At 36.2% G+C, this 27565-nt stretch overlaps 1 protein-coding gene across 4 annotated transcripts in view; it reads right to left on the bottom strand.

Moving 5' to 3' along the window:
* Positions 1-27565, bottom strand: part of DNM3 (dynamin 3) — a 612108-nt gene that overhangs the window by 103847 nt on the left and 480696 nt on the right. For 2 of the 4 annotated variants that reach the window (XM_044672209.1, XM_044672210.1), the window contains one exon: positions 23081-23092. The exons of the other annotated variants lie outside the window; for them this stretch is intronic. In XM_044672209.1, the coding sequence (XP_044528144.1) occupies positions 23081-23092 (12 nt within the window). The remainder of the gene's footprint in view (positions 1-23080; positions 23093-27565) is intronic. 4 annotated transcript variants of the gene reach the window in all.

Raw genomic sequence — 27565 nt, 5'->3', positions numbered from 1 at the left:
TAAATTGAACAATTCTTCTACAAAGAAACTCTACCACTTCTAGAACCAATTTAGGATCAATTTTCAAATTATAATCAAAATGACATATTTTGTGATATGTATAACCTAACCTAGAAAATGCCTTCACATTTGCCAGAGATTTTCAGCCCCAAAGTATAAAACCAGATGCTAATTGCTTTACTTCTCCAAACAAAAATACAGAAAGGGACAAGTTAGCCATGGATACCCAGGTTATACAACAAGATAAATATGCTACATAGTATATATTATAAGATATAGTCTTTAGCTGCTCTGACCTTATTCCATGGGGTTAAATGATACCCTTCTTTTCCTACTTCCGACCTCCTTCACATCTTGGGAATGATTGAGAAGGGGAGCTGAGTGACTTGTCCTAATGTCATTGTGAATACTGGGGAAAGAATCTATTTATATTTTAGTAGGTAGTAAGATCAGGTATTTGCCAAATTATTCCATTGTTACCTATATTGGAGTAACTCAGGCAGGTTTTGAATAGAAAGATGAATCTATAATTTCAGAAGACCTAGCTATATGCTTCTATATTTATCTTTCTTATTTATTTCAAAAACACAAATGCATCTATCTATCTATCTATCTATCTATCTATCTATCTATCTATCTATCTATCTATCTATCTATCTATCTATCTGTTTGCTTATTCATTCATTTATTTATTTATTAAAGCTGTGTATTGGCTCCAAGGCAGAAGAGTGGTAAGGGTGGGTAATGGGGGTCAAGTGACTTGCCCAGGGTCACACAGCTGGGAAGTGTCTGAGGCCAGATTTGAACCTAGGACCTCCCATCTCTAGGCTTGGCTCTCAATCCACTGAGCTACCCAGCTGCCCTGCAAATGTATTTATTTTTAATACTCATTTAAAAAACATTTGAGTTCCAAATCCTTTCACCCTCTGGCTCCTCCTATACCCACTGAGAAGACATCAATTTGAAATCAATTATTGGATATTTATTTTTAAGCCAACAAAACAGTAAAATTTGCAGGGTTTTATCTAACTCTTTCTAGGAAGGAGCAGGATCCTGCTCTCTTTTTTCCTTCATCACCACTCAACCTCTACCCTCCCTTCCCCACCATAAGATCTTCATAGCATATCCAACCTATACACTCTTTCCTTCATCCTTCCACGAGTGGCAGTAACAAAAGGGAGGGGTGAACAATAGTGGGAATAGTCCACATCTTCCCATCTTCCTATAGAAATGTCACTGCTTTCCTCCCTACACTTCTCCCCTCAGACATTGCAATTCTGCCAAACTTTATGACAGGACCTAGATCCTTGCCACATCCCTTTTCTTGCAATAGAGAACCTGGATCTCTGAAAATGTGGGGCTAAACCATTTGGGCAGGCCATAGACAGGGAAGAGGGCTGAAGTATGCAGATGGAGATGTCCTATTGAAGCAGGTAAGGAGCAGGTGGCATTTAAGTACTGAATCTACCCTTAATTGGTCATTTCATGCCAGATAGAACATCTTTTAGTCTTTTCAAGCATAAATGTCATAGATAACAACAGATGATAGATGCAGAATGAGTACTTAGAAACAAAAGAAGAACAAGCTAGAGGTAATCCAAGTGCCAACAGCTGGAGCAAGGCAGTGTCAGAATTAGGAAAGCAAGTACAAATTAGGGTCTAAAGAACAAATTAAGCACTGGGTCTAGAGTAAATATGATCAGTCAGTCACGTTCTGACACGTATAAGATGTCAGTGACATCCTCTAGTCAATAAGCATATATTAAACTCTTAATAAGCTTTAAGTAAGTCAGACACTGTGCTAAGTATTAGAGGCAACAAATATGGAATGCAAGGAGGCAGTTTGGACAAAAGGAAGAAGGAGCTTGATGGGATATACTCCCCAGGGCAGTAGAGAGCCTTTGCTTCTCATGATCAAGCTGCTTCTATAAAGGCAGAGTCAGATGGCACTTGCTTCTTTTGCTGCTGTATTACAAGATTGGCTCATATTAAACCTGTGGTCAAATACAACCCCTCAGATCTAGTTTGCTTGAATGTCACCATGCCAGCTCTTCTTCTACACCAGATCCTGACTGTGGACCAGACCAGCTGGTAGGTTCACCTTTAATGATCACAAGTGATCTCATCCAAAAGCTTCTATGTCTATGAGAAATATAGCAACATTACAATTACTTTGACTTTGCTTTCTTTGAACTTGTTCTTAAGTTTCTCCATACTAAAATTTGACTCTTATTGGCTTGTCAATTTTAATTATTTCTACCTTCACTCTATGTGATCGACTTCCTAGTTTCTAGGACTCCTGGATTCTGTGTCTGTTACAGTTCTCAATTGCCTTCTACCAACTGGATGCTACTACACAAAATTTCCCTAGGGCAAAGACTTTGCCACAAGTAGAACTTGAAGCTTTTGGTTCTTCATTGGATTTGTGACCTAAACAGTGTGATTATTTCTCTTATTAGAGTAGCTTAAATCCCTCTCCACTCTCTCCTTCCTATGTTAATTTTTTCCATGTCCTTATGTAAACCTTCCATAAAGAGAACTTTTGCAATATGGTGGAGTTTAGATTCCTACTAACCTGGTTCATATCATTTATTCCAGGCCAACTTCATGATTCTAGTAGCCCCTTAGAAAACAAGTACCTTCAGAGCATGCCAACCCATTTTTGACCATTGTACAAATATTTTTTAAAAACTAAATGCACCCCTTTGAAGCAGTCATGGGTCTGGATCCCATAAAGGTCAGGGATAAGGGGAAAGGACCTACATATAAAAATATTTTTAGAGTTCTCTTTATAGCAGTAAAAAATTGGAAACTTGGGGGGGAATGTTCATCAATTTGGGAATAGCCAAACAAGCTGTGGTATGTGGTTGTAATGGAATACTTGTGTCATAAGAAATGATGAACAAAATGAGTTCAGAAAAATATGGGAAGACATAATGCAAAATGAAGTAGGTAGAGCTAGGAGAACACTGTATACAGTAAAAGAAATAATGTTTGTTGATCATATGTGAAGGATTAAAATATTATCGGCAAATAAAGTTCCCAAGATATCCCCAAGGGATTCATGATGAAAAAAATACTATCCATAGCCAAAGAAGGAACTATTAGAGTATGATCAAAGTATACCATCTTCTGCTTTATTTCCTTCAGTAGTTTTTTTTTTATAGTACATGTGATATATGTCTTGTCGTGGCATGAGCAATCTGGAAATATGTAATACATGAAAGCAACCTATATCAAACTATCGATCACTTGGGTGTGGGGGAAGGAAAGAGTATCTAAATGATAAAATTTCAGAAAGGAGTTCTCAAAATTGTTTTTATATATAATTGAAAAATAAATAAAAATAAAGTACTAAATGCAAGATTTTCTTTTTAGTAATATTAAATCGAATCTTGCTTATATTGATCCAACAGTACAGCATGATGAAATTGTTTGGAATTGTGATTCAGCCATTTTATATTATTAGATATTGTGCTACTTTTTCATATTCAAATATTTGTTTTATGCCTTTAAGTCTGTTATTAATATCTATATTGGATTTAACCTTGAAGAGAACAGGTAAAATTTTGCTCATGATTCTCTACATCTTTAGCCACACAGATCACTTGGAAGTGTTAAGAATATATGGTCCTGTTGTTTTTAGGCTTTTTTTTTGCTAATAACAACAAAAAATTACTTCAACAGAGTTAACTATAATCTTAAAGGCTTTCTTGAAACAAGATGCCTTTCATGTGTAATTAAATTTCATTTAAATGATTTTTGATCTAGCCAGAGATAACTTTATTCCATTATCCTTTGAATATTAGTAGTAGCAAGTGAGGCAAGAAAATATATGCTCAACAAAGGTGCTTATATTATTGTCACAAATATTTCACTTCATAAAGTCCAAATGAAAAAGAAGATTACTCAGATACTGTGAAATTCTTCAGATGTTTCTATTTGCAGATCCTACTGGATGCAAAGTTGCATTGTGTCCTTCAGTACTACAGGATCATTTCAGTGAAATTTTCAATCACTCCAAAAAATTAGCCTAACAATTCACACAGTAATAATATGTATATATGATTTTATCTCATTTTAGAGAAACTAAATGATTAAAAACCAAATAATATTTTCTTAAACTGCCTAAGTACTAATGATAGAGCAGGGAAGACTAATGGAGACTTCTAGTGAAGGGGAATTCACTATATCATAAAGTAGCCAACTTAACTTCTAAATAGTTCTAATTGTTAATACTTTTTCATATATATTCAGTTAACATTTATCTCTTAGGAACTTCCACTCATCAATTTGACAAATGGCTTTTAATAAGTACCAACTATGTGCCAAGAACTTTGGTAGAAAAACCCTGGGGTAGAAAAAAGGGAAGAAGAGAGTTTCTGTTCTCAAGGAGTTCACAGATTAATGTCTAATCCATTGCTCCTAATTCTGTCTTCTAGGGTCAAGCAAGACAAAATCAATACCTTTTCCACATGACGAGTCTTTAAATTTCCAAAGACATTGATTATAACCTTTCTAAGTCTTCCCTGTTTCTTGTTAACATTCCACATTTCTTCATATGTTTCTTATCCAATAGGAGATTGTGAGCATGTTATCATGGGGATCTACCTTTAGATACTCTCTTTTTTATTAATATTTTTCATAAAATGTCACATCCAGAACCAAACATAACATCACAGATTCATCCTTGCCTAGGAAGAGTAATAAAACAGGAGAATTACTTCCCTTGTACTGGATATTCTGATTCTCAATGCATCCTGAAGATCACACCAGCTTATTTCCTATTATATCACTCAGTGAGGCTCATGGTCCACTAAAACCTTTGGACCTCTTCTTTTTTTTTTTTTTTTTTTTTAAAACCCTTGTACTTCGGTGTATTGTCTCATAGGTGGAAGATTGGTAAAGGTGGGCAATGGGGGTCAAGTGACTTGCCCAGGGTCACACAGCTGGGAAGTGTCTGAGGCCCGGTTTGAACCTAGGACCTCCTGTCTCTAGGCCTGACTCTCACTCCACTGAGCTACCCAGCTGCCCCCGAGTAGGGACTGGACCTCTTTTAAAGATGAAATGTTGCCTAGCCAAACAATGTGGAAGAGTAAAACCAGCATTACTTCTGGAATTAGAAGATTAGGGTTCAGATTCTGCTTCTGATCCCTAATACCTGAGTAACCTTGAGGAAAGATCTTAAGTTCCCTTTACTTCAGTTTTCTCGTGTAAAATAAGGATACCGAGCCAAATAGTCTCTTGTGTTCTTTCCAATTCTAGATATATGATCTTATCATGAACCTCTACTACTTCTCTCTCTCTCTCTCTCTCTCTCTCTCTCTCTCTCTCTCTCTCTTTCTGTGTCCCCATTACCCATCACAGTCGCTTTTACATAGTAGCTACTTAATAAATGTTTGCTGAATTACATTTAATTTATTTTAAAAAGAGAAAGATTTTACATTCATCCCTATTAAACTTCAGTTGCTTAGAAGAATTAGTTAAGAGATTTTTGGATTCTAATCTTTTTTGGTACATGTCAGCTATTTCCTCCTAGCTTTTAACTATTTTGAAAATATGATTAGTACACCACAGCACAGGACTAAGCTCATCATATCTTGGGGCCACTCTGAAAGACATCTCTAAGTTGAAATTGAACCTTTAATGACCGTTCTTTGGGTCTATTCAACCTGTTCTGAATCCATTTCATGGTACTATTCCCATTTTCATAATTTTGTATCTTTAGTACAAGTATAGTATCAAAGAATAACAGCTGCTTTCCTAACTTTTAATTAAAAAATCAGCACTCTCCTGGTAGAGGAGCTTAGTCATACTGTCAAAAGTGGCAACAAGTTTCTTTTGCTATATGACTTATTTTTGATGCAGCCATGTTGAATACCACTTAAAAAATCACATGTGCAGAATTGACTAGTCAACAGTTCCTGCAGAGTTTGAGTGGTCTGCAAACTCAGAACAAGATAGGAATATGGCATGGCAGTCAAAACAACTAATTCTATCATGAGAACCATAATGTCCAGAGCAAAATGAAGTAAATGTACCACTATCCCCTCACCTATCAGCCCACACTTAGACTCACATTCTCAGTCCTCAGTATACTTTTTTAAGGAAAAATGATGCCATGCAAGAGCAAGAACAGAGGAGGCAACCAGAAAAAATAGGGTAATGGCATCATTGCTAGGTCAACCTTCTCACAATTCTCAAATAATTCCCAAGAATGACTGCTGTGCAAAAGTAGTATTGGCAACTTTGGGAGGTAATGAGTTCCCTCACAAAATATATCTTCCAAATTGAGCTGGGATAACCATTTTTCGATGTTGTTACAGAAAGAATTCCTGGTCAGGTACAGGTGGGGCTAGATGGCTTTAGAGATCTCTTTTAGCTCTTAGATTCTGCAACATTTACAGTTTGTCATTGAGTGATTTTTTTTTTTGAGGCATAAGTCTCCCTCCTGAGACCTGGAGAGGATTTTGATTGGCATTGATGTAGGACATACCTACACATATAGAATCACAGATGCTTGTAGTATTTAGCTTCAGAACTATAAATTTCATGTTTTTATAATTATAAGGTCTTAATCATTACCATGTACTGTCTCTGATGTAAATGTAATTAATATTCCCACACAAACTAGAAATATGAAATTGCTAATTGCCTCCATAAGGCTTGCTTTTAGTAATTTACTTAATTAATTTTGCCTGTTTGAAACTTGGAAACTTCAAGAGCAGATACATTGATAACAAAGAACCCTTATTTGGATCCATGAAAAACTATTGGAAGAAAAAAAACATACTCCTATACAACAAAATGGAAAAAGGCAGAAAGAAAAGGGTAAACAAGTCAAAAATGCAGAAGATATATCACTACCACTGCCCCCTACCCCTGTCACATTTGGACCAGTGGTTCCCAAACTTTTTTGGCCTACCACCCCCATTCTAGAAAATATATTTCTTAGCCCCCTGGAAATTAATTTTTTTAAATTTTAATAGCAATTAATAGGAAAGATAAAGGCACCTGTGGCCATCACCACTCAGCTGGATCACTGCAGCACCCACCAGGGGGCGGTAGCGCCCACTTTGGGAATCACAATTGTATTTCCTCTAAGGATATTAAACCTTATTTTTAATTAACTTAACTTAAATTAAATCAAATTACCTAAACCTTATTTTTATTAAACCTTTATTTATTTATTATTTATTAAACTTTTGTTTAGTGATGTCACTGTCTGTGAAAATTAAAGTATCAATGCTTTTATTTATAAGAATGAAAGTAAGGCAGAGTATAATAGTGGATGGAGTATGGCTTTTAGAATTAGGATAACTTTGGTTCAAGTTCTGCCTATGACCCTTTCTAGCTGGGTGATCCTGGATAGTTACTTAACTTCTCTATGATTCAGTTTCTTCATCTGTAAAATGAAGAGGTTAGACTTCACAGCCTCTAAGGTTCTAAATTTTATAGCTCTTTCATTCTAAATCTCTGATTTTATGATCTTCCATTCTATGTGACCTTGGGTGGTTACTTAACCTTAAAATGCCCCAGGCAACTCCTTTAAGTCTCCAAGTTACAGACAAGTTGATAATATGGAAGTAATGTCCACCCCAGTGAGTTCACCATACTGGTTATATCACAGTACACTGTACACTGTGTCCCCCAACTCAAAAAAGAAATCTCTGATATATCACTGTAAATGTTTTCACAGAAAATTATATGGCATAAATGGAAGTGGGTGGTAATGTCTTAAATATTCTATTTATTCTACATTCTTGTTTTTACCCCTCTGTTTCTACTGCCTCATTTTAAGGGGAATTTTGACTTTTGACTGGTTGCCAAATACAATACCTTGTTATGGTCTTAGACAAAAACTTCCCTGTTGTCCATCATTAAGCCAGCTTTGTGCAAAATATTAAAGAGTAAGTAGAGAAACATTCATGCTTAAACACTTGAAAATATATGTTCCCTTTACTTGAATGTTTTTCAGTGAACCAATTTCCAGGTCTGGTTTTGATACATTCTTATTTAGAAAAATTAATGTTTTCTAACTTCATTGACTCCTAAATTTGAAATATATAAAAGGATGGACTTGTCAGACTATACATTTTTGGCTTATATTCAATTTTTGGCCAGATTATCGAACTTATAAAGGGGATGGCTCATCGGCATTAAGCATGGAAAGCAGTAATCAGGAAGAGCCAGGTCATCAATAATTCATTATATCAGATTAACATTTCCTTTTCTTGACAAGATTAATAGACCTGGTAAATAAATAAGGAAAATACTGTATGCAATTTGCCTAGATTACAGTAAAGCATTTAGCAAAGCCTCCCTACTATCTTTGTAGCCAGGATGGAGAGATATAGATTAGATTGTACCAGTTAAGTAGATCTGGAATTGGTTGAATGATTATTCTTTATTCAAAGAGTAACCTTAATGGGTCATGCCAACTCAGAGGGAACCTTTAGGGTAGAGTTCCAAAAGATCTGTCCTTGAGTTCCATCATTGATCCCTCTGGTAATCTGGTGAAACTGATAGGCACTTTTGTAGAATATTTAAAATAACGGAAGCAAATGATAAATTTCAGTTGGTAGTTATGAAAATATGCTTACAAGTTTGCTGAAATCTATTCAAAACCCCCCTTAAACTCTACTGATGATAGCCCATGTGTAATGAAATGACATTTAACATGGGTAAATGTAAAATAATATACTTTGGTTCATAAAATCAACTACTGTGATGCAAAACAGGGCACACAAGGACAACGGGTCTTCTGATTCCCAAGCTAGATTTTGAAATCCTTTCCTTCTTTTGTCCTTTCTAAGTGCTATTTATTTACTAAAGTACTAATTACTAATATGAATCTCAGTCTAATAGAGTTTTTTCTGGATCTACTTATTCAGGTTGATTAATTTATTAAAGAAAGTTTTATTGATATCTTTTCCTTTTACATTGTCTAAACTTTCTTCTGATTCTCCTTTTTTGTCCCTCAAACACCACTAATAGCAAACCATTTTTAAAAAGCATTTCTGCTTACATTTAATAAGAAGACTTATATCTACTTGTTTTCATTTCCAACAAGATTAGTCTGAAGTTTTGCTTGCATTTCTACCCACACATAAACTATCTCAAGTCCACTCATTTGGCCTTTCTCACTATGCTTTACAACTGGATCATTCTATGATCTCTTTAGGGTCAGAATTGGAGCTCTGCTCTTTTTGCCATTAGTTCTGTGTAATTTAGCACTGTTTTTAGTTGACACAGAAGTCAAAGGGATATTTAGATGGGCATCTACCATTGGATAGTAAGGTGACATAGTGATAGAATGCTGGGCTCGATGTCAGGAAGATTCATTTTCCTGAGTTCACATCTGGCCTAAGACACTTACTAGCTATGTGGCTATGGGAAAATTACTTATTTAATCACTGTTTGCCTCAGTTTCCTCATCTATAAGATGAATTGGAGAAGGAAATGGCAAACCATTCCAATATCTTTGCCAAGAAAACTCCAAATGGGGTCACAAAAGTTGGACATTGCTAAAAATGACTGAACAATAACACCAATGGGATACCCACACCCTACCTGAAAAACAGCCAAGGGCTAGTACTGAAGTGCCTGACCTTATTCCATCAGGACTAGGGTGTTTTTCCTTTTGGTTTCTTTGTGGAGTTTTCAAACCCTGAAGCTACTCACTTGCCGTTCCAATACCAAACTATTTTCTGCCAAGCAAACAGATGGATCTATTGCAAATTAATCAACTGACTGATTTCCTTGAAATGAAAAAAGAAACTCTAACTTAGGACTAAATGTATTCATCTTTAGACCTGACTGTAAAAATAAATGATGGATGATTAGAGTCCCCAGACTTAGACTAGAATGGAATGGGAGTTGAAACCTTAGTTCTAAAGTTCACAAGAACTACAGTTTGACAATCTCACAACAAACCTAACTTAACTAAATATTCTTGGTTTATCTAGTGAACAGAATACCTGGGGCAGTGGTGCTGACAGGTCCAAAGCTGAAAGTGAAGGAAGAAAGATTAGTCTGGGAAGATGAAGAGGTTGGGGAGCTTAGACTGCCAGTACTTGAGACAAAGAAAGTATTGAACACCTCAGGCAAGAAAAGGATGTGAGAGTTTAAGACCTTGCAATGTTGTTTTCTGACAATATGTTACAGAGTGAGAAAAAAATATTTGACTTAGGAAAACAAATGGTTAGGAGTTAACAGAATTTAAAATGTACTAGTATTAATAAGGAGAACAATAGCATCATTATACTGAGTTTCTCAGCATTTCAATTCTACTCTTACTACATATTTCTCTTAATTTATTTTCTTCTTTTAAACATCCCTTTAATTTTTTTGTTCATCTGTTTCACAATTGATTATATCTTATATCCTCTCCAGAAAGCCTAAGCAGGGGGTCTTAGCCTGGGGTCCATGAATTTGTTTTAAAAGAGTTTTTTTTTTTTATAACTATTTCAAAGTAATTGATTTCCTTTGTAATCCTATATATTTTACTTATACTTTAAAACACCATTCTGAGCTAGAGTCCATCAGATTCACCAGATTTCCACAGAGATCCATGACACAAAAATGGTTACAAACCTAGTATTATGTTTCTTTCATCCATAATATTTTAAATATTCTCCTTTTAAGTATACTTATTTAAATCCTTTTTCATATAATTAACTTGCAGATTTTCTTAACTAAGTTCTTGCTTTTATTCCTTTATTTCACATTTCTCCTCTCACCTTTGACTATTTTCCATGAGACTTTCATAAGAATTTCTGTTTTCTGCTTTATTTATTAGCAAAACAAAAACAACAAGGGCCTAATTTATGGCATCCCTCAGTTATTGTTTCTTTACTTTTCCAAGCTTACCTTTTAATCTTTGCTTTTCTCTTTGCTTTACAAACACATCTTTTATCTCCATATAAATTTCTTATCCATTGTAATTTTGAATTTTGCTCAGTTCCTTCCCCTCTCTTTCCCTAAGCCTTATATTCATTTCCGTTAAATAGTAAAGAACATGGGAAATAGAGAGGGAGGTAGGATTAATGCTTAAGTCACTGAATCTTATGTCAGGAGATAGAACACTTGGAAAAATTGTTCAGGAGTTGTACTGTCTATAATTTTTGATTTGGAAGGCAGAATCCAATTATAAATTATTCATACTGTCATTGAAAAGGTCAGGTTTTGCAATACCAGAAATCAAGAGACTATTTCTTTCTTCTTGATTCTTTGTCTATAATTTAAAATATTCTGCCACAAGATGGAAAGTAGTGTTCTGGTTCTGGATAGGGAACATGTGCAGGGCACATCAGTTGTGGCCAGTACTGAAAATGCTATGGATGCTCATACCATGTGTCCTAGTCCAAATACCTTGGCTTCCCAAGAGTATGATGGAGCAAAAAATTTACTATTGTAACATTCCTGAAACAAATTTGGGAATACTTTTGGGAAGAAAAATTTTGAAATCAGATGCTAAATCTTGTCTCCACAATATCTCTATGAAAAGACATGGATATTGCAGATGGAATGTTTTGTGTATAAAGTTTTCTCCATATACAAGTGAACCAGTTTAGTTGGAATATAGTTTGAGAATAGGAAAAATGTGAAATATGTCTGAAAAGCAAGGCTAGAGCCAGATACTTAAGGAATTGAAATACCAGACAGTGGCTCCTCATTGCCTCTAATATGAAAAAAGCAAAGAAACCCCCAAAGCCCCAAAACCAAATCCAGCATTTTCTAGGATATCACCTTTCCCCATATCTATAATCCTTTCTCTCCTTACATCCACTTTTTGGAATTTCAGGATTTCTTGAAGACTTAGCTCAGGCCCCACCTTCTATACAAGGCTTTTCCTAATTGTCCCAATTAATAGATTTCTTCTTTCTCTAAAATTATATATATATATATGTGTGTGTGTGTGTGTGTGTATACATATAGACATGTTTTAATTCTATCCCTACCTTAATTATAGTAGGTATGAACTTCTCGACTGAATCAAACAATAGAGATTTGTATTGGGTGTGAATGTAATCTAGATATATCTATTGAACACACAATTGGATGGAATAAAGTGATGCCACACAGGAATGCATTTGGATTAGCTAAAGAAACTCACTCTTGCCCTATGGGTCTTTATTTAAACAGCAAGTTAATTTACAATTTGTACATTCTAGTGGTGAGCCAGGAGAAAGGTCCAGGTAAGCCTCTGAGAGAGAATTGCTTAGGGTTGAGGACAGAAAAGAGCCTCTATTTTCTTTCTCTCCCCTTCACTAGGGGATAACCTCATGAACTTTGGAACACTGGAAGAATTGGACTTCTTATTGATGTCCTGGCAGTACTCCCAAAACATTAGGATCTAATGGCAATATCTGCATATAAGGCCAAGGACAAATTAGATATACTGAGGAAAGGCAGTTTTAGGATTCTACAAGGAGTCCAGTAGAAAGATACACCAAACCTTAGGGGGTTTTCATGATAGGGAAAAAATATCCAGCAAAAAAGAGGTGCAGGAGCTGAGTTCTCCTTTGCCACATGTACTCTCTACTAATTTTCCCCTTGAATTCTGTATAATAAACAGTATTTTTCTAGAGTTGGATGTGGGTGTATGTGTGTGTGCATGTGTGTGTTTGTACTAATTGTTCTTGTTATACTAATTTAGTAAATAGCAGTTTCTAAAATTTACTTAAGAATCAATGGCTAAAGGCTATCAATGGAAAGCACACCAATGGAGTCTGGTCAGAAATAGCATTAGGCCCAGCTTTTGGGACAAAAATCCACTATTTGACAAAAACTTCTGGGAAAATTGGAAAACAGTATGGGAGAGATTAGGTTTAGATCAACATCTCACACCCTACACTACGATAAATTCAGAATGGGTGGATGTCTTAAATATAAAGAAGGAAACTATAAATAAATTAGGTGAACATTGAACAGTAAACCTGTCAGATCTATGGGAAAGGAAAGATTTTAAGACCAAACAAGAGATAGAAAATATTACAAAATGTAAAATGAATAATTTTAATTACATTAAATTAAGAAGGTTTTGAACAAACAAAACCAATGCAACCAAAATTAGAAGGGAAGCAACTGGGAAAAAAATCTTTATAACAAAAACCTTTGACAAAGGTCTAATTACTCAAATTTGCAAGGAGTTAAATCAATTGTACAAAAAATCAAGCCATCCCTCAATTGATAAATGAGCAAAGGGCATGAATAGGCAATTTTCAGATAAAGAAATCAAAACTTTCAATAAGCATATGAAAAAGTGTTCTAAATCTCTTATAATTAGAGAAATGCAAATCAAAACAACTCCGAGGTTCCACCTCATATCTAGCAGATTGACTAATATGACAGCAAAGGAAAGTAATAAATGTTGGAGGGGATGTGGCAAAATAGGGACATTAATGCATTGCTGGTGGAATTGTGAATTGATCTAACCATTCTGGATGGCAATTAGGAACTATGCTCAAAGGGCTTTAAAAGACTGCCTGCCCCTTTGATCCAGCCATACCAATGCTTGCTTTATACCTCAAAGAGATAATAAGGAAAAAGACTTGTACAAAAATATTTATAGCTGCTCTCTTTGTGGTGGCAAAAAAATGGAAAATGAGGAGATGCCCTTCAATTGGGGAATGGCTGAACAAGTTGTGGTATATGTTGGTGATGGAATACTATTGTGCTAAAAGGAATAATAAACGGAGGAATTCCAAGTGAATTGGAATGACCTTCAGGAATTGATGCAGAGTGAAAGGAGCAGAACCAGAAGAACATTGTACACAGAGATGGATACACTGCGGCACAATCAAATGTAATGGACTTCTCTACTAGCAGCAACGAATGATCCAGGACAATTCTGAGGGACTTATGAGAAAGAACGCTATCCACATCCAGAGAAAGAACAGAAGAAAACATCTCATTGATCACATGGGTTGATGGGGATATGATTGGGGATGTAGACTAAATGATCACTCTATTGCAAATATTAATAATATGGAAATAGGTCTTGATCAATACATGTAAAACCCAGTGGAATTGCTTGTTGGCTATGGGAGGGGGGTGGAAGGAGGAGAGGAAAAGAACATAAATCATGTAACCATGGAAAAATATTTCAAATTAATTAATTAAACAAATGAACTTAAAAGGGGGGGTGGGGAAAAGCACTAGGAAATCACTTCCCACTCCTCAGGACAACCCAAAAATCCCAAAGGGAGATATGTCTGCTTTTTGGGACCCTTATTTGCCAGTGTTGAGTAGGGGTTAAGAGAATAATTCCAGAGTCCACACTGTATAAATTTTTTTCTTTTTAAAAATCCATGTTTACGTTGTATCTCTCTAGTTGCACATAAGGGAGGGCTTAATTTTGTTCCTAGCATCTAGCACAGTGCTTTGCTTAGACTAGTCAATTAAATGCATATTGAATTGAATTAAATGGAAATATATTGGTTTGGGGGAGGAGAACTTTGAAGGATAATATGAAAAGGTCAGTGAGGAACATCTTGGAATATAGTAAATGATTTTTTATTTTCTCATAAAGTTACTATGTTTTACAAGTTTATTATATTTGTATGCATATTTGTACACATATATGAATTCCATACATTTTAGAGGAAATATTGATGGTACTAGTGTATTTTAACAGGTTCTCTGTTCAATATATAGTGAGGGAAATTGTGCACTTTACTAGGCAGTATAGTGTTGTTGGGGGAAAAGCCTTGGTCTTTGATCTGGGTTCAAATCCCATATTTAGCATTAGAGATGATAATGAGCTAATCTTTCAATATTTCAAAGTTTGTTTTCTCATTTATAAAATGAGATAATACCAATAATACAGGTCTACTGAAATGGTCTCATTTAATTATTCCTACATATATAAACCTTGAAGCTTTTATATATGTCAAAAATTAGGATTTTTTTACTATTAGAGTCCTGGTTGCAGAGACTGGACTATACAGACGAATAATCATTCAGGTGAGTAGCTTCTATGTAGAAGGTTCCAGACTTTCCCATCAATTTCAAACCAATTGCTAAGCACAGAGTAGGCAAATCGGTGTTAGTGCCACACCAGCCTAACTGAAGCAGCAGGGTATCTTGAGGGAGAGAATGGAGGTAGCATGTGCCAAGTAAGTTAAACCATCATCACTATTTGACCACCATCTTCCATTGTACCTTGATGGAGATAGACCAGACCCCAAGAGCCATAGGTATAACAGTGTCCCCCAAACCACCAGACCTGTTTTTCATCCAACCATCAACAGTTGCTAAAGATGGGAGAAATCATTGTGGAGGGACTGTCTGTTTTCCTCAACATTACAAGCAACAACTACTGACCAAACTTTCCCAAAAGGAAGATTATCACGGAAGCTCTGGGAATGGGGGCTCTACCCAAACTCCACTCCCCCAACCCCCAATCATGCTTTCATCCCAGCCCAAAGAGCTAAATAAGCAAGTTCAGACAACCAGATACTACATACAGGGCAGGCAGCCTAGGCTAGCTGAAGCAATGAGGTCCTCTGAGGGAGAGACAGGAGGTAAAATGTGCCAGGCAAGTCAAACCAGCACTGCCATTTTGACTCCCATCTCCCTGTAGACTGTGATGCAACTATCCTGGGATTTGGAGTCCAAGTATTTTGGGAATAGCAGTGCTCCCAGTCCTCTACCCTTAGCCATCATCTTGGAAAATAAATCCTATGGCGAGAAAGCCTGGGGACTGCTCTTAAAGGTCCTATAGCCACAGATACTCACGATAGTTCTTGTTGCCACAACTTCCCTGGCACTGTCAAATGGTTTGACATCAGAAACTGATGTGATTCTATCAGTGGAAATGACATTTAAGATGAAGAATTCACATCTGCTTTGCTAAGGGCTGTGGGGCCATGCCATTTGGCTTGTAGCTGGAACCTTCCATATGTGTGGTCTAACCCATTGGAATTTGAGCTCCTTAAGAGTAGGGATACTGATATTTTTCTATTGGTATCCTCAGAACTTAGCAAGTGCTCTCCGTGCTGTTGTTTTGTTGTTTAGTTGTTTTCAGTCATGTCTGGCTCTTTGTGAGCCAATTTGGGGATTTCTTGGTAAAGACATTGGAGCAGTTTGCCATTTCCTTCTCCAGCTCATTTTACAATTGAGGAAATGGAAGTAAATATGGTTCATTGAATTACCCAGGCTCAGGCAACTAATAAGTGCCTAAGGCCAGATTTGAATTCAGAGATGAGATTTCCTGATTCTGAGCCTGGTGATCTATCCATTGTTCCACCTAACTGTCCCACTTTGCATGGAGTAAGTGCTTACTAAATGGACTTATTAGCTATATGTATTTAGATACATTCCTTATTCCTTGTTCTCTACCTCAAAGAAATACAATATAAAGTAAAAATGAAAACAAGGAGGGGCAGCTGGGTAGCTCAGTGAAGTGAGAGTCAGGCCTAGAGACAGGAGGTCCTAGGTTCAAACCGGGCCTCAGCCACTTCCCAGCTGTGTGACCCTGGGCAAGTCACTTGACCCCCATTGTCCACCCTTACCAGTCTTCCACCTATGAGACAATACACCGAAGTACAAGGGTTAAAAAAAAATGAAAACAAGGTTGCAGGACCCTTCAGAGTCATTCTCTGTATAATGAAATATAATGAAACAATGTTTTATATTTCTATGAATCCTCAGTACTTTGGGGAAATTAATATATCATTTCCTAGAGATTCTATTTAGTCAACTTGGTGTGTTTGGGGGTAGAGGACAGAATCAATTTTTATTTTCTTCAAATCTATCAGTAAACTGAATCCTTTTCCTGGCTCATCCAATCATTACTTGCTGGTACTTAAAATCTGAGGTGGATAAAGGGGATAAATAATGATATTTTAAGTCCTGTGTAGCTAAAAAAAAACAAATTCTCAATAGTGTTGAGATGATTAAGACAGACAATTCATTTTTACATCCCACATGGAAGTAACACTTTTGAGGCTAGTGAGTTTTCATCTTTTCTTTTAACTTTAATGATATCCTTATTGGGTAATGAAACTTTTATGAACAAACTTAGTGAACCATATGGTCTCTGCCTGCATTCTAGGCAATTAAATTCTCTAGTTCCTCTCCAGGAAAATAGGGTAGACACACATAGAAAAATTATGTAAAAGAAACAAACAAATCAAACTAGATCATCTACACAAAAACAATTGGAAAATTTCTGAAAATGTGATGTTATTTTCTATGCTTTGGTAACGAGCTATCCCTCATCTCCAAAAATAGTAGTTATTCACCTATTACCAAGAATAATGCATTTTCAGTTTTCCTTTTTTTTTTCAGTAATGGTGAATGATTTTAATTAATCTATCTACACTCTCTTACATGGACCTTATCCTGAGCCAGGAGGAGACATAAGAGATAGTGAGAAAGAATTGTAGGGTGCAGTCTGCAAAAATACTACATATATTCAACATCTGGTAACTTGAATGTAATGCATTTTGATGCTGTTCTGTTTGGCATATGCTAAGCCTTTGGAAATCATTGCTATGGATACAAAACTAAGAGATTCTTTGTTTTTCCCACCCATTATTTATTTTAAGTCATATAGATCTCAAAATTAGTAATTCTAAGTATCATCATCTTTCCCACTGATAGAACTTTACAAAGTCAACTAGGTTTATAAGGCACATGCTAGGAGAGTAATTTGATATCTTTTTTTTTAAGTAGTCTAACTGGGTTTTATTATTGACTTTTCCTTTAAAAATTTCAAAGTCCTCTGACAAATAAGACCATTGCTCTGACTGTATAAATTTACTTTTATATAACTAGTAGAATGAATGATGACTTAGAAAACAACTTATTTCCTTTCTTCTATTCTGGAATGCTTCTGTCTCATTTCTCATCCATATATGCTCTTTCTCACTTCTCTGGGCAGTTACCATTGTGCTGCTGGGAAAAACAACTGTCCTTCAGTTGGAAATGACCAAGGTTTATGAAAATGATTGTAAATTTTTCCTTTAAAGCTATTTGAAAAGGTCACAAGGGAAGCGGTTGAATTTAGTCTGTTTTTCTTCACATATTAACATTTGAAGCATTCCTTTCTGAGCTTAATGTTCTTTCATCTAGTTCTAACATATGTGAAACAACTCATTTCCTCCACCAAAATCAATCTGAAATTTGAGAACATTTCTGTTAGGATTCTATTCCTGAAACTTTAGGTTTTCTTTATAAGATGGAAAAACCACATTTATTCCAGTACTTAACATCTTTACTTAGTTCAGGAATCACCATTTTTAGTTTTGAAAAGAGAAAACTTTATCTAAGGTGTTGGAATTTTCTATTTGGTTTACTAGGGAAACACAAACAAAAGGGGGGAAGTAGAGTGATGAACGTGTGATGTGGAGGTAATAAAGCATCACATTAAAAAGTGGGGATAGCCTAATTTAAGAGAAGCAGACAAAAAAGTGGAGGTTCCTTTTTACTTAGTTATACAATTTTTTTGAAATGTTACTCTTCAAAAGGAAATATTACAGGAGAGCTCAACTAAGAATGAATCACACTGATTCTACTTAAAAAATCACTCTGTAGTTGCATATATACACTCACATTCCTAAGACTGACTCAGGCAATCCCAGATGTCTGGTCCTCTTAACAAAATGGTTGAAATGAAATCCCTGATCCAGTGAAATTTATCCAGAGAGAAGATAGATTCTAACCTAAGCAATTAAGGATGTCACTATGCCAACAGTGAAACATTTTCCAGGGGGAAAACAAGTAATGGACCTGGCGAGAAAAAATTTTTCCCCTGAGAAACTGATCTTTTATTTTCAAAAAAATCATTTTGTTTTTTAAAAGCAGAAGAGAAAAAAAATAGTATCCAAAGAAGAAGAAAATGGATCTGGGTCCTTTGTAGCCATTATACATTCATGACATGAATTCAAACAAGCTTCTAACTTGAGTTTTTCCTTATAGTGTTGTGTATCACCAAAAGGCACATTTAACTTTTAAAAAATAAAGCAGACTAAAAAATTTTTAAAAGATCTTATTGAGAAAGTAAGAAGTGTGTAAAATACAAAATAGTCTATAAAAGAGAGAATATTAGAAAGAGAAAAGAGCACTGGGAGGAGAGTTAAAAGATATGGTTTCTACTCATTATTTAATTTCTCTCTTGGTTTCCTCATTTATATAATGAAAAGACTAAACTAGTTTGTTCCAGCCAATGATTTATATGTTCCCATACATCATGCCTTCAACAATGATGGCATGTGGATTAATCCATTTCATTTCATTGGAGTACCAGAAGAATATTCACCACTTTGAAATCTGGGTTACATGTCCAGGATTTTTGTTATTGTTATTGTTTTTGTTTTTGCTTTTTTTTTTTTTTTGAGAGGGGTGGTTTTAGGGTAGGAGTGGATCTATGATTCAATTGGTATAGGGACCTGCCCATGAGAAACGACCATTTTCAATGCAAATGACCACATGCTTTGCAACTTATAGTCCTAGAAAGCTTCTGGGGCTTCCTAAGGGAAGTTAAGTGATTAGTCCCAGGGTTGCTCAGCCAGAATTTGTGTGAAGTGGGACTTGAACACAGGTCTCCTTAACTCCAAGACCAGCTCTTCATCCGGAATATTCATAACCTTTCATAGCTAGTTGACACCAGAAATTTCACATGTTTTAATACTTTGACTTTTTAAAAACTTCTTCAATTTTAATTTAATATTTTTTTGAGTTCCAAATTCTTTCCCTTCCTTTCATCCCTCTCCTCCCCATTGAGAAGGCAAGTAATACGATAACAATTGCACATGTGAAGTCATGTAAAACACCCTTCTGTCTTATTCATGTTGCAAAAAACCCGCCATCAACAACATGATTTTAATACTTTCAGAAATCTGTGATTTCATTGTTGTGGGTATTCTCTTTGTTGACACATCACATCCTCTTCAATCTCTTCTCTGGTTCTATTCTTCTCTGTTTTTCCTAATGAACCATTCACATTATATCCACCTAAAATGTGGGAGACATTCATCTTACTCTTTCAGTAAATTGGAGATAACCAATGTGGAACTCCAGTCATAAAAGAAAGTCTCAATCAAATGTGCTTAGTACATCTAGCTTGTTGTTAAGCAACTCTAGGTGCTTAAAAATGCTTAATGTCTCTTTTTTTTCTCTTTCTTTCAATGCGTAAAGAGTGGTTTTTGAGAAAATAATCTTGAGTTGCCTTTAACAGTTGGATAATGAAAGGTAACAAGTCATATATACTGCCTTGGTGACATTTTTGGACAGAATTTCCTTCCAGTCTGAGTGAGGAGAGCAGGGTTGAAATGCCTAAAAATCTAGTTCTTTCCTCTGGAGACTACATGGCTTGTATTCCAATGCATTCCACTTATACTGAAATTGTAAGTTAAAAGAAAATAACATACAGATGTGCTGTTGGTTATGCATATAAGCTTGCTCATGCAAGGGTCTGTGTTCACTATAACTTACTTATTTTTAGTGTATAAACAAAGTATATTTTCACACAGGCTTACATGCATAAATAACTCATTTAATTTTCAAATAATTAAAAATAAAGTAGGGCTATATTATAAAGTTGAACTAGAGAATTTAGAAAGCATTATTGTGTGGTGAAAAGAATGTTGGGTTTAGAAATGTTTTCAGTTAAAAGACCTGCCTTCAACTCCTCTGCTGCTTAATAATTTTAAGACCTTGGACAACTTACTTAAACTCTCTGGGTCTCAGTTTCTTCATCTATAAAAAATGAAGGTGATGGACTCATGACATTTAAGGTCTCTTTGAGCTCTAAATTTATGATTCTATACTCTCCAAAGGTCTCCTTTCCATAACGTTAAGAAAATACAGTAAAGTTTGTTTGCCTGGCATTATGTCAACCAGAACTCTCCATTAACTAGCACCCCTGTGGTTTGCCAGTACAGTAATAATTGATGTTCATAACTATGCTGCTCAGGGCACTACCTATAAAAAAGTCCTAAATTGATTCCTGGACTATTAATGATCCAATTCCACTCACTTCAGATTTTTAAGATTGTGCTATTTATTATATCATAATTCTTAGAAAATTAGTTTTGTCTCCATAATAATAATCTTTTAACATACCATTTTTATTAATTGAATACCACATTGTCCATCCTTACTTGATAACAAAGTTTACTAAAAAGTGAGTATGGAGGGAAATGCTTCATTTCTGGAAGTGTATCAGCTCTTATCAGTTATTGATAAAATAATCAAATGAGCAATAATTTGGGAAATATTACTCTAGTGTCTTAAAGGGATTAATAGGGATAGGAGCTGGCCCTGTTATTTATTTGAAACCCTCAGCAACGTCTCTTCAACTTATAGTCATAGAAAGTTGTTTGGGGAACAAAGATGTTAAGTAACTTGCTAAGGGTCATAAAGCCAGTATATGTCAGAAGAAAGATTTCAAATCAGGTTTTTCCTCTTTCTGAAAGCCATCTCCATTAATACACTATTCTATTCCACAAAGAAATTAATGCTCTTCCACAATTCTAACCATTCATTCTTTAGCCCTAAGCCCACTCACAATCCAGGTTAGTTTACTCTTGATTAATTTAAAGTATTTAAAAGCAAGTTACTCTGGCAAATCTGTGAACTTTCAGGAAAACTGTCTAATGCTCTAAATGAATAGAAATTTTCATATGGAAGATTTTTCATCATTAAGAAATCAGAGTGTTTTTTAAAAGCAATGAAACAGTTACTATTAGAATAAACATATGGGCCTATCCCATTTTCTTTTTTAAAAAAAGACATATTAATCACCAGAATGATCTTTTCCTTTTCCAGAAGTTCTAGGCCACCTTCAAACTCATTAGATACCTTTTATTCAAAAAGCACTGTAATCGACTCAGTTCACCCCTTGTTCCTTAATGAATGGTGATCTTGTTCTTCTTTTCTGATATGGCCTTACCCTAGTCACATCATTACCTGGGTCATAAGCAGTTATGTCAATATTCCACTCATATATTCAAGATATTTATAAGGTGATACATTTTCAATGTAAACCATCTACTCAACTTGGTGCATTTTCAAACATTCCATCGAATTAAGCTCCAAACGATTTCCCACATTTGTTTTATATTCTATATGTATAGCTGATGAGGAGCAAGTCTGATGAACTCCAGCTGGGCTACAGCACACAAACTGGCCCATTTAAAATGGTCCTCATCCAGTTCAATCCCTCGTGCATTCAACAGTAATCTCTAAAATGGGCAAGCTTATATTATAAAACATGGGAAAAGCGCCCATGAAAAACCAAGAAAAGTCAACCCATTGGCTGTCGTCCCACTCTATGCTAACGTTCTAGCTTTCGAGTATACAGTACAGAGTGTTCCCCCTTTAGATAAGCAGAATTAAAAGCTTCACAAACCAAAACTCAGCAAATTATTAAATTGCTCCGTTATCTGACTCTAACAACATGAAAATGGTTTTCGACGTTTATATGCGTTGCCTGGTTTCACGAAATCTATCATACACATTTCAGCTCTCCCCCCTCCGTTCCCCACACCCTTCCACTGCTGTCCAGCTGGAACGCATCAAGGGTGCAGAAGCCAAGTCAAATGTTGACCCCACCCTCCTCCATCCATTTTAAGGTACCTTCAAAGCTAGAGTACCGATCTTGTTCGGTTTAGCCAATAATACCAGCAATGCTGTTATTTAAGACTCTAGTTTGGGGTTTTTATAACTGCCCATTAACATGGAAGCTTTGATATTTGGTCAAAAACCCCAGCTGCAATGAGTTTCATCAGATTGTAGTAACCTTTCCACGAAGGGTCCTTATTATTAAATCTTCATAATCTTTGCTCTCAGTGTCACTTTCTTCCCTTATAATTTCAACTTTTCTGAACTTCCCTATAAACCAGGCCTGAAGAACACTAAACATTTCCCTTCCAAAATGTCGAAACAGAAGGGCCGTTAGGGTACGACAAGCTCATTTTTTTTTTCACAGAAGTTCGAAAACATGATATCACTTGAACACTGTGACAGACAACAGTCATTTGAAATTGCACAGATAGGCCAGGTCTCGTGACAAAAAAAAAATAGGCGAAAAAAGGGAGAATAAACTGCAACAGGACAAAGAACTTACTTTGTTGTTCCCCTGTGCATGTCACCGCAAAGAAAAAAAAAAAGAAAGAAATATGTTAAACTTTGATTTCTTTCCAAGCTGTGTAAGCTCTTTGCTAGAGCAAAACCCAAATGAGCAACTTCATTCAAATTATTAACAGCAAACACAGACACAAGATTCCAGAATACACGGGCAATTTAGAAGGTCAACTAAAATGGGCTGAAATCATGCATTCGTAACAGCAGAAAATTATTTTTAAATGATTCTTTCTTTCTACTCGGAATAAGTTTGGGTTCAGGGATGGAGCCAGCAAGAGTAACATTTCCCACCCCCACTTCTCGTGAACCGGCAGGCAATAAGGGAACTGTTAGTATGAAAGACAAGCCATTTAACATGTCTATTTGCCCTTTTATGACAGCCCCTCCTCCAACATGCCAAGGAGTGGAAAGTTTCAACAACCAATGTGTTTTTAAACAAACACTGCATCCTTGGCTTCTGAGAAGAAGAATAAGAAGAAATGGAAAAGGGTGCAGTGGGAAGGAGTGGGTGGCACTGGGGAGGTCGAGTAAGCAGAACATGTTACGACAAACATCTGTATGATTCCTTTATTTGATTTGATTTTATTTGATTTTTAAGTTATGAGATTTTCCATGGGCTGGTATGGAGAGTGCTGACTGTATAGTGGGGAGATGGCCAAAATAAACAGTAGTCCGCATTTGAGAAATCGGGGCTGGAAAGGTTGGTCACAAAGATGTAGTCATTTTCTTTCTTTTTTTTTTTTTAAAGAAGGGAATCTGGATAGAGATACAGAGAGCAGTAGTAGTCAGCTGGTAAATGGATATCCTGTTTCAAACTGAAACTGCCGGAGTGTGATTTATATCAACGAATTTAACTCACATATGGTTTGAAAAATAAAAACAATGATTCATGGCTAGCAGGGCAGCCCAAGTCCTCACCAGGGCAGCTCCGAGGGGGGAGTGGGAGAAGGGAAGGGATATGGGCACGGATGCTGCTGAAACCCTCTTGCGAGGGGCCCTAAAGGAATTTCTAGCAAAGATCTTGTGGTCAAAGAGTGCCATAACTAAAATGTAAGCATGTGTGGGAGAGGATGAGAATGGGGCAGAATAACAGGTCAGGCTAGATAGCTGGCAGCTAGTTTTAAGCTCATGAAAGCCAGAGAGGGGGAAAAAAAAACAACACAAAAAAGAAACCTTCTGGGTACTCTGGGACTCCACAGTGGTGAAGCAATAATCCCCCAAAGAAAGGTTATATCCTGGAAAATAATGCTAATTAGAGGACACAGAGACCTTGCCTGATCCAGGGATTATTATTGCTATCATAAGCTGCGCCGAATAAAGAACACGTCCAGAGATACTGATAAATTAGTGTGGTGAGGTGTCTCGTTTGTTTTGGGGTTTGTTTTTGTATTATTCAATTAAAATGAAACAAGAGGTTGCCATAGCCACGGCTGTTTGTTAACGTTTCCAGTCTTCCTGAGGAGTTAATGAGGGGTTCAGGAATGAATGAGGGAAACAGGATTCTATTGCAGAGATCATGCCAACTTTTCAATAAGGCAATAAAAGTCTCCACGTTGGGCTTTATCAGAAACAAGAGACTACTTTAGAGAATAATGGGGCCCTCGTTCTCCAAAGAATTGCAATATTACTGAAAATACCTCTACCAGAGGGGGTTTATTGCATTCCACAACAGTGCAGCTTTTGATCTACTAAAATAAGTTTCAGAGATTTAACCAAGTGTTTTTGTACATTATGCAAGCACTGGATTTCACACTGTAGGGGCAGATGGTTCACTTTGCAATGGTAACAATGATGTCACGGAGGGAAGGATTCTCGGTTCTTTAAATACATGAAATGTACGAGTACAGGACTTTGCTTTCCCCTCCTGGCTTTTGGTTCAATAATTGCTCAATTGTCTGGTGTGAGAGACTCTTGAGGGTCCTGAAGAGGCAAAACAGAAGTACTTTAAAATTTCTCTTCTTTGTAGTGTCAACAGTTTAAGTTTAGGTCTCTGACGCTGACTTCATTTTGTAAAAAAGCCATCAAGGCAGAACTGATTTGGCCAGTTGGGAAAAAGATATTGTTCTAAATTCTATTTGAAGCAGTGCTAGCAAAACTGAAAATAAAGAAAATGCTGGTGAGCTTATGGAGAAAGCACACTCTATTAGTCTTTTTTTCCCCCTAACCTTTACCTTCCATCTTAGAATCAATATTGCATATTGGTTCCAAGGCAGAAGAGTGTTAAGGATTAAACAATGGGGGTTAAGTGACTTGTCCGGGTTCACATGTCTGAGGCAACATTTGAATCCAGGTCCTCCTGTTTCTGGGTTTGGCTCTCAATCCACCAACTCAACTAGCTGCCCTCTGCTTTTTCCATATGAAGATAGTAACTCCTAAGTGGATGGAGACATCCAATCAGCACTATATTAATATTATGTACATTATATTTGCAGATTGACCATACCTTAATTTTAATGGAATATTGCTATTGCTCTACTTTTTTTTAATATGAAATTTTGTCTGTGGTGACCCTATTGGAATAGTGCAATGATTTGTAAAGCATTTAGCATAGCCCTGGAACTTAGCAGGGATTTAATGGCTTGTTCTCTTCTTTTCCTCCCTGAAATATTAAAGCAATTCCCCAACAAAGCACTTCAGTAAGTATGCATTATAACAAAATCATTTCTGAAAACAATACAATGGCCAAGGTGATTTAATTCTCTGAATGAAGAACTGAGACGAATGATTTGAGGATATCCCTTTGATAACATTTACTTTTCTTATAATAGGAATGTACAGTTGGTATAGCTTAGGCAGAAGCTCCACCATTTTACTGCATCTTGGATACTAAAGACTTTTTATTAATCAATTGAAATCAATGGGAGTTTTACCTCTTTAGCAGGTACTGAAAAGTGGTGCAAGATTGCCCGACATTAAATAGAAACTTTTTATTTACAGTATTTATGACATATTATTTGTTTTATATAACGATATAACCTAGAGCCATACATAAAACTAAAATTGTTATCTGAAGGATCAGGATCATGGGAACAAAGAATTTCTAGCTGAAAAGAGATAATAATAACAAAAAACTTCAAAAAACTCCAGAATTTCAAGGATGTGAAATTTCATCAGAGTGGATAGTTCATCTGTTGAAACAGAAGTCACTCCTCTAAAACTTATTGGCCGGCTTTCATTTATTAAGTGCCTACTATTTTCCAGGCACTGTGTTAACTGCTGGCAAAACCCTCCAGATTATTTACTCCCAAGGAGCTCCTATTCTAATGAGGATGGAAAACAAGCAAATAGCTATGTACCAACAAGTTATGTATATGACCCACTAGGAGCAGTCTCAAAGGGAAGGTACTAAGATTAAGGAAGACTGAGAAGGCTTCTTGTAGAAAGGGGGACTTTAGCTGAGACTTGAAAGAAGCTAGGGAAACTGGAAGGTGGGAGATGAGGAGGCAAGTGTTTCAGGCATGGAAGAGAGTCAGGTTAAATGAACAGATTTGGGAGATGGAGTGTTATGTGCAAGGAACAGCAAGGAGGTCAAGGTCACTAGATAGCAGAATATGGAAAAATAAGGTGTAAGAAGGCTGGAAAGGTAGGAAGGGGTCAGATTATGAAGGACTATAAAGGCCAAAAAAAGAATATGGTATTAAATTCTAGAAGTATTAGGTAGCCACTGGAGTTTATTGACTAGATGGTTGGACTTGTATTTTAGGAAAGTTAATTTGACAGCTTAATGGGGGATAGATTGATCTGGAGAGATAAAAGGCAAAGAGACCAGAGAACAGACTATTACAATAGTGTAGGCATGATGTGATGAGGGTCTGATACAGGCTGGTTGCAGAATCATAGGAGAAAAGGGAGAGGGGGTGGTAAATGAGAGATGTCACAAAGATAGAAACAAAAGGACTTGACAACTGACTGGATATGAGGGAGGTATGAAAGAGAGAGTAAGAAACCAAATAGGACACTCAGGTTACAAGTTCCAGTGACTGGGAGGAGACCAGCTATAGAGAAGTTGGCAGTTAATGGACATTTCAGAAGAGGGAAAAGTTTGGAGGAAAAGATAATAAATTTAGTTTTGGACATGTTGAGTTTAAGAAGTTTATGGGACTTCCAGTACAAGTAGTTGGAGATGTGAGATTGGAGGTCAAAACAGATATTAAGGCTGGGTAAATAAGTCTGCAAATTATCCACATAAAACTGATAACTGAACCATGGGAGCTGACTAGATTCCTAAATGAAATAATAAAGACGAGAATCCAGGACACAATCTCAGGTTATACCCACACTTAGAGACCATGCCATGGATGAAGATCACATGGAAGCAACATAAAAGAAGAAATGATTAGTCAGGTAAGAGGAGAATTAGGAGAGAACGGTGTCCTGACAACCCAGAAGGAAGAGAGCATAAAGAAGAGGGGATAACAGCATCAAAGTCTGCAGAAACTTCAAGAAGGATGAGAATTGAACAAAGACA

Source organism: Gracilinanus agilis, chromosome 4 (assembly GCF_016433145.1).
Source record: "Gracilinanus agilis isolate LMUSP501 chromosome 4, AgileGrace, whole genome shotgun sequence".
NCBI classification, from domain to species: domain Eukaryota; kingdom Metazoa; phylum Chordata; class Mammalia; order Didelphimorphia; family Didelphidae; genus Gracilinanus; species Gracilinanus agilis.
The sequence above is the reverse complement of the archived record's forward strand: the minus strand, read 5'-3'. Positions and strand labels throughout refer to the sequence as shown.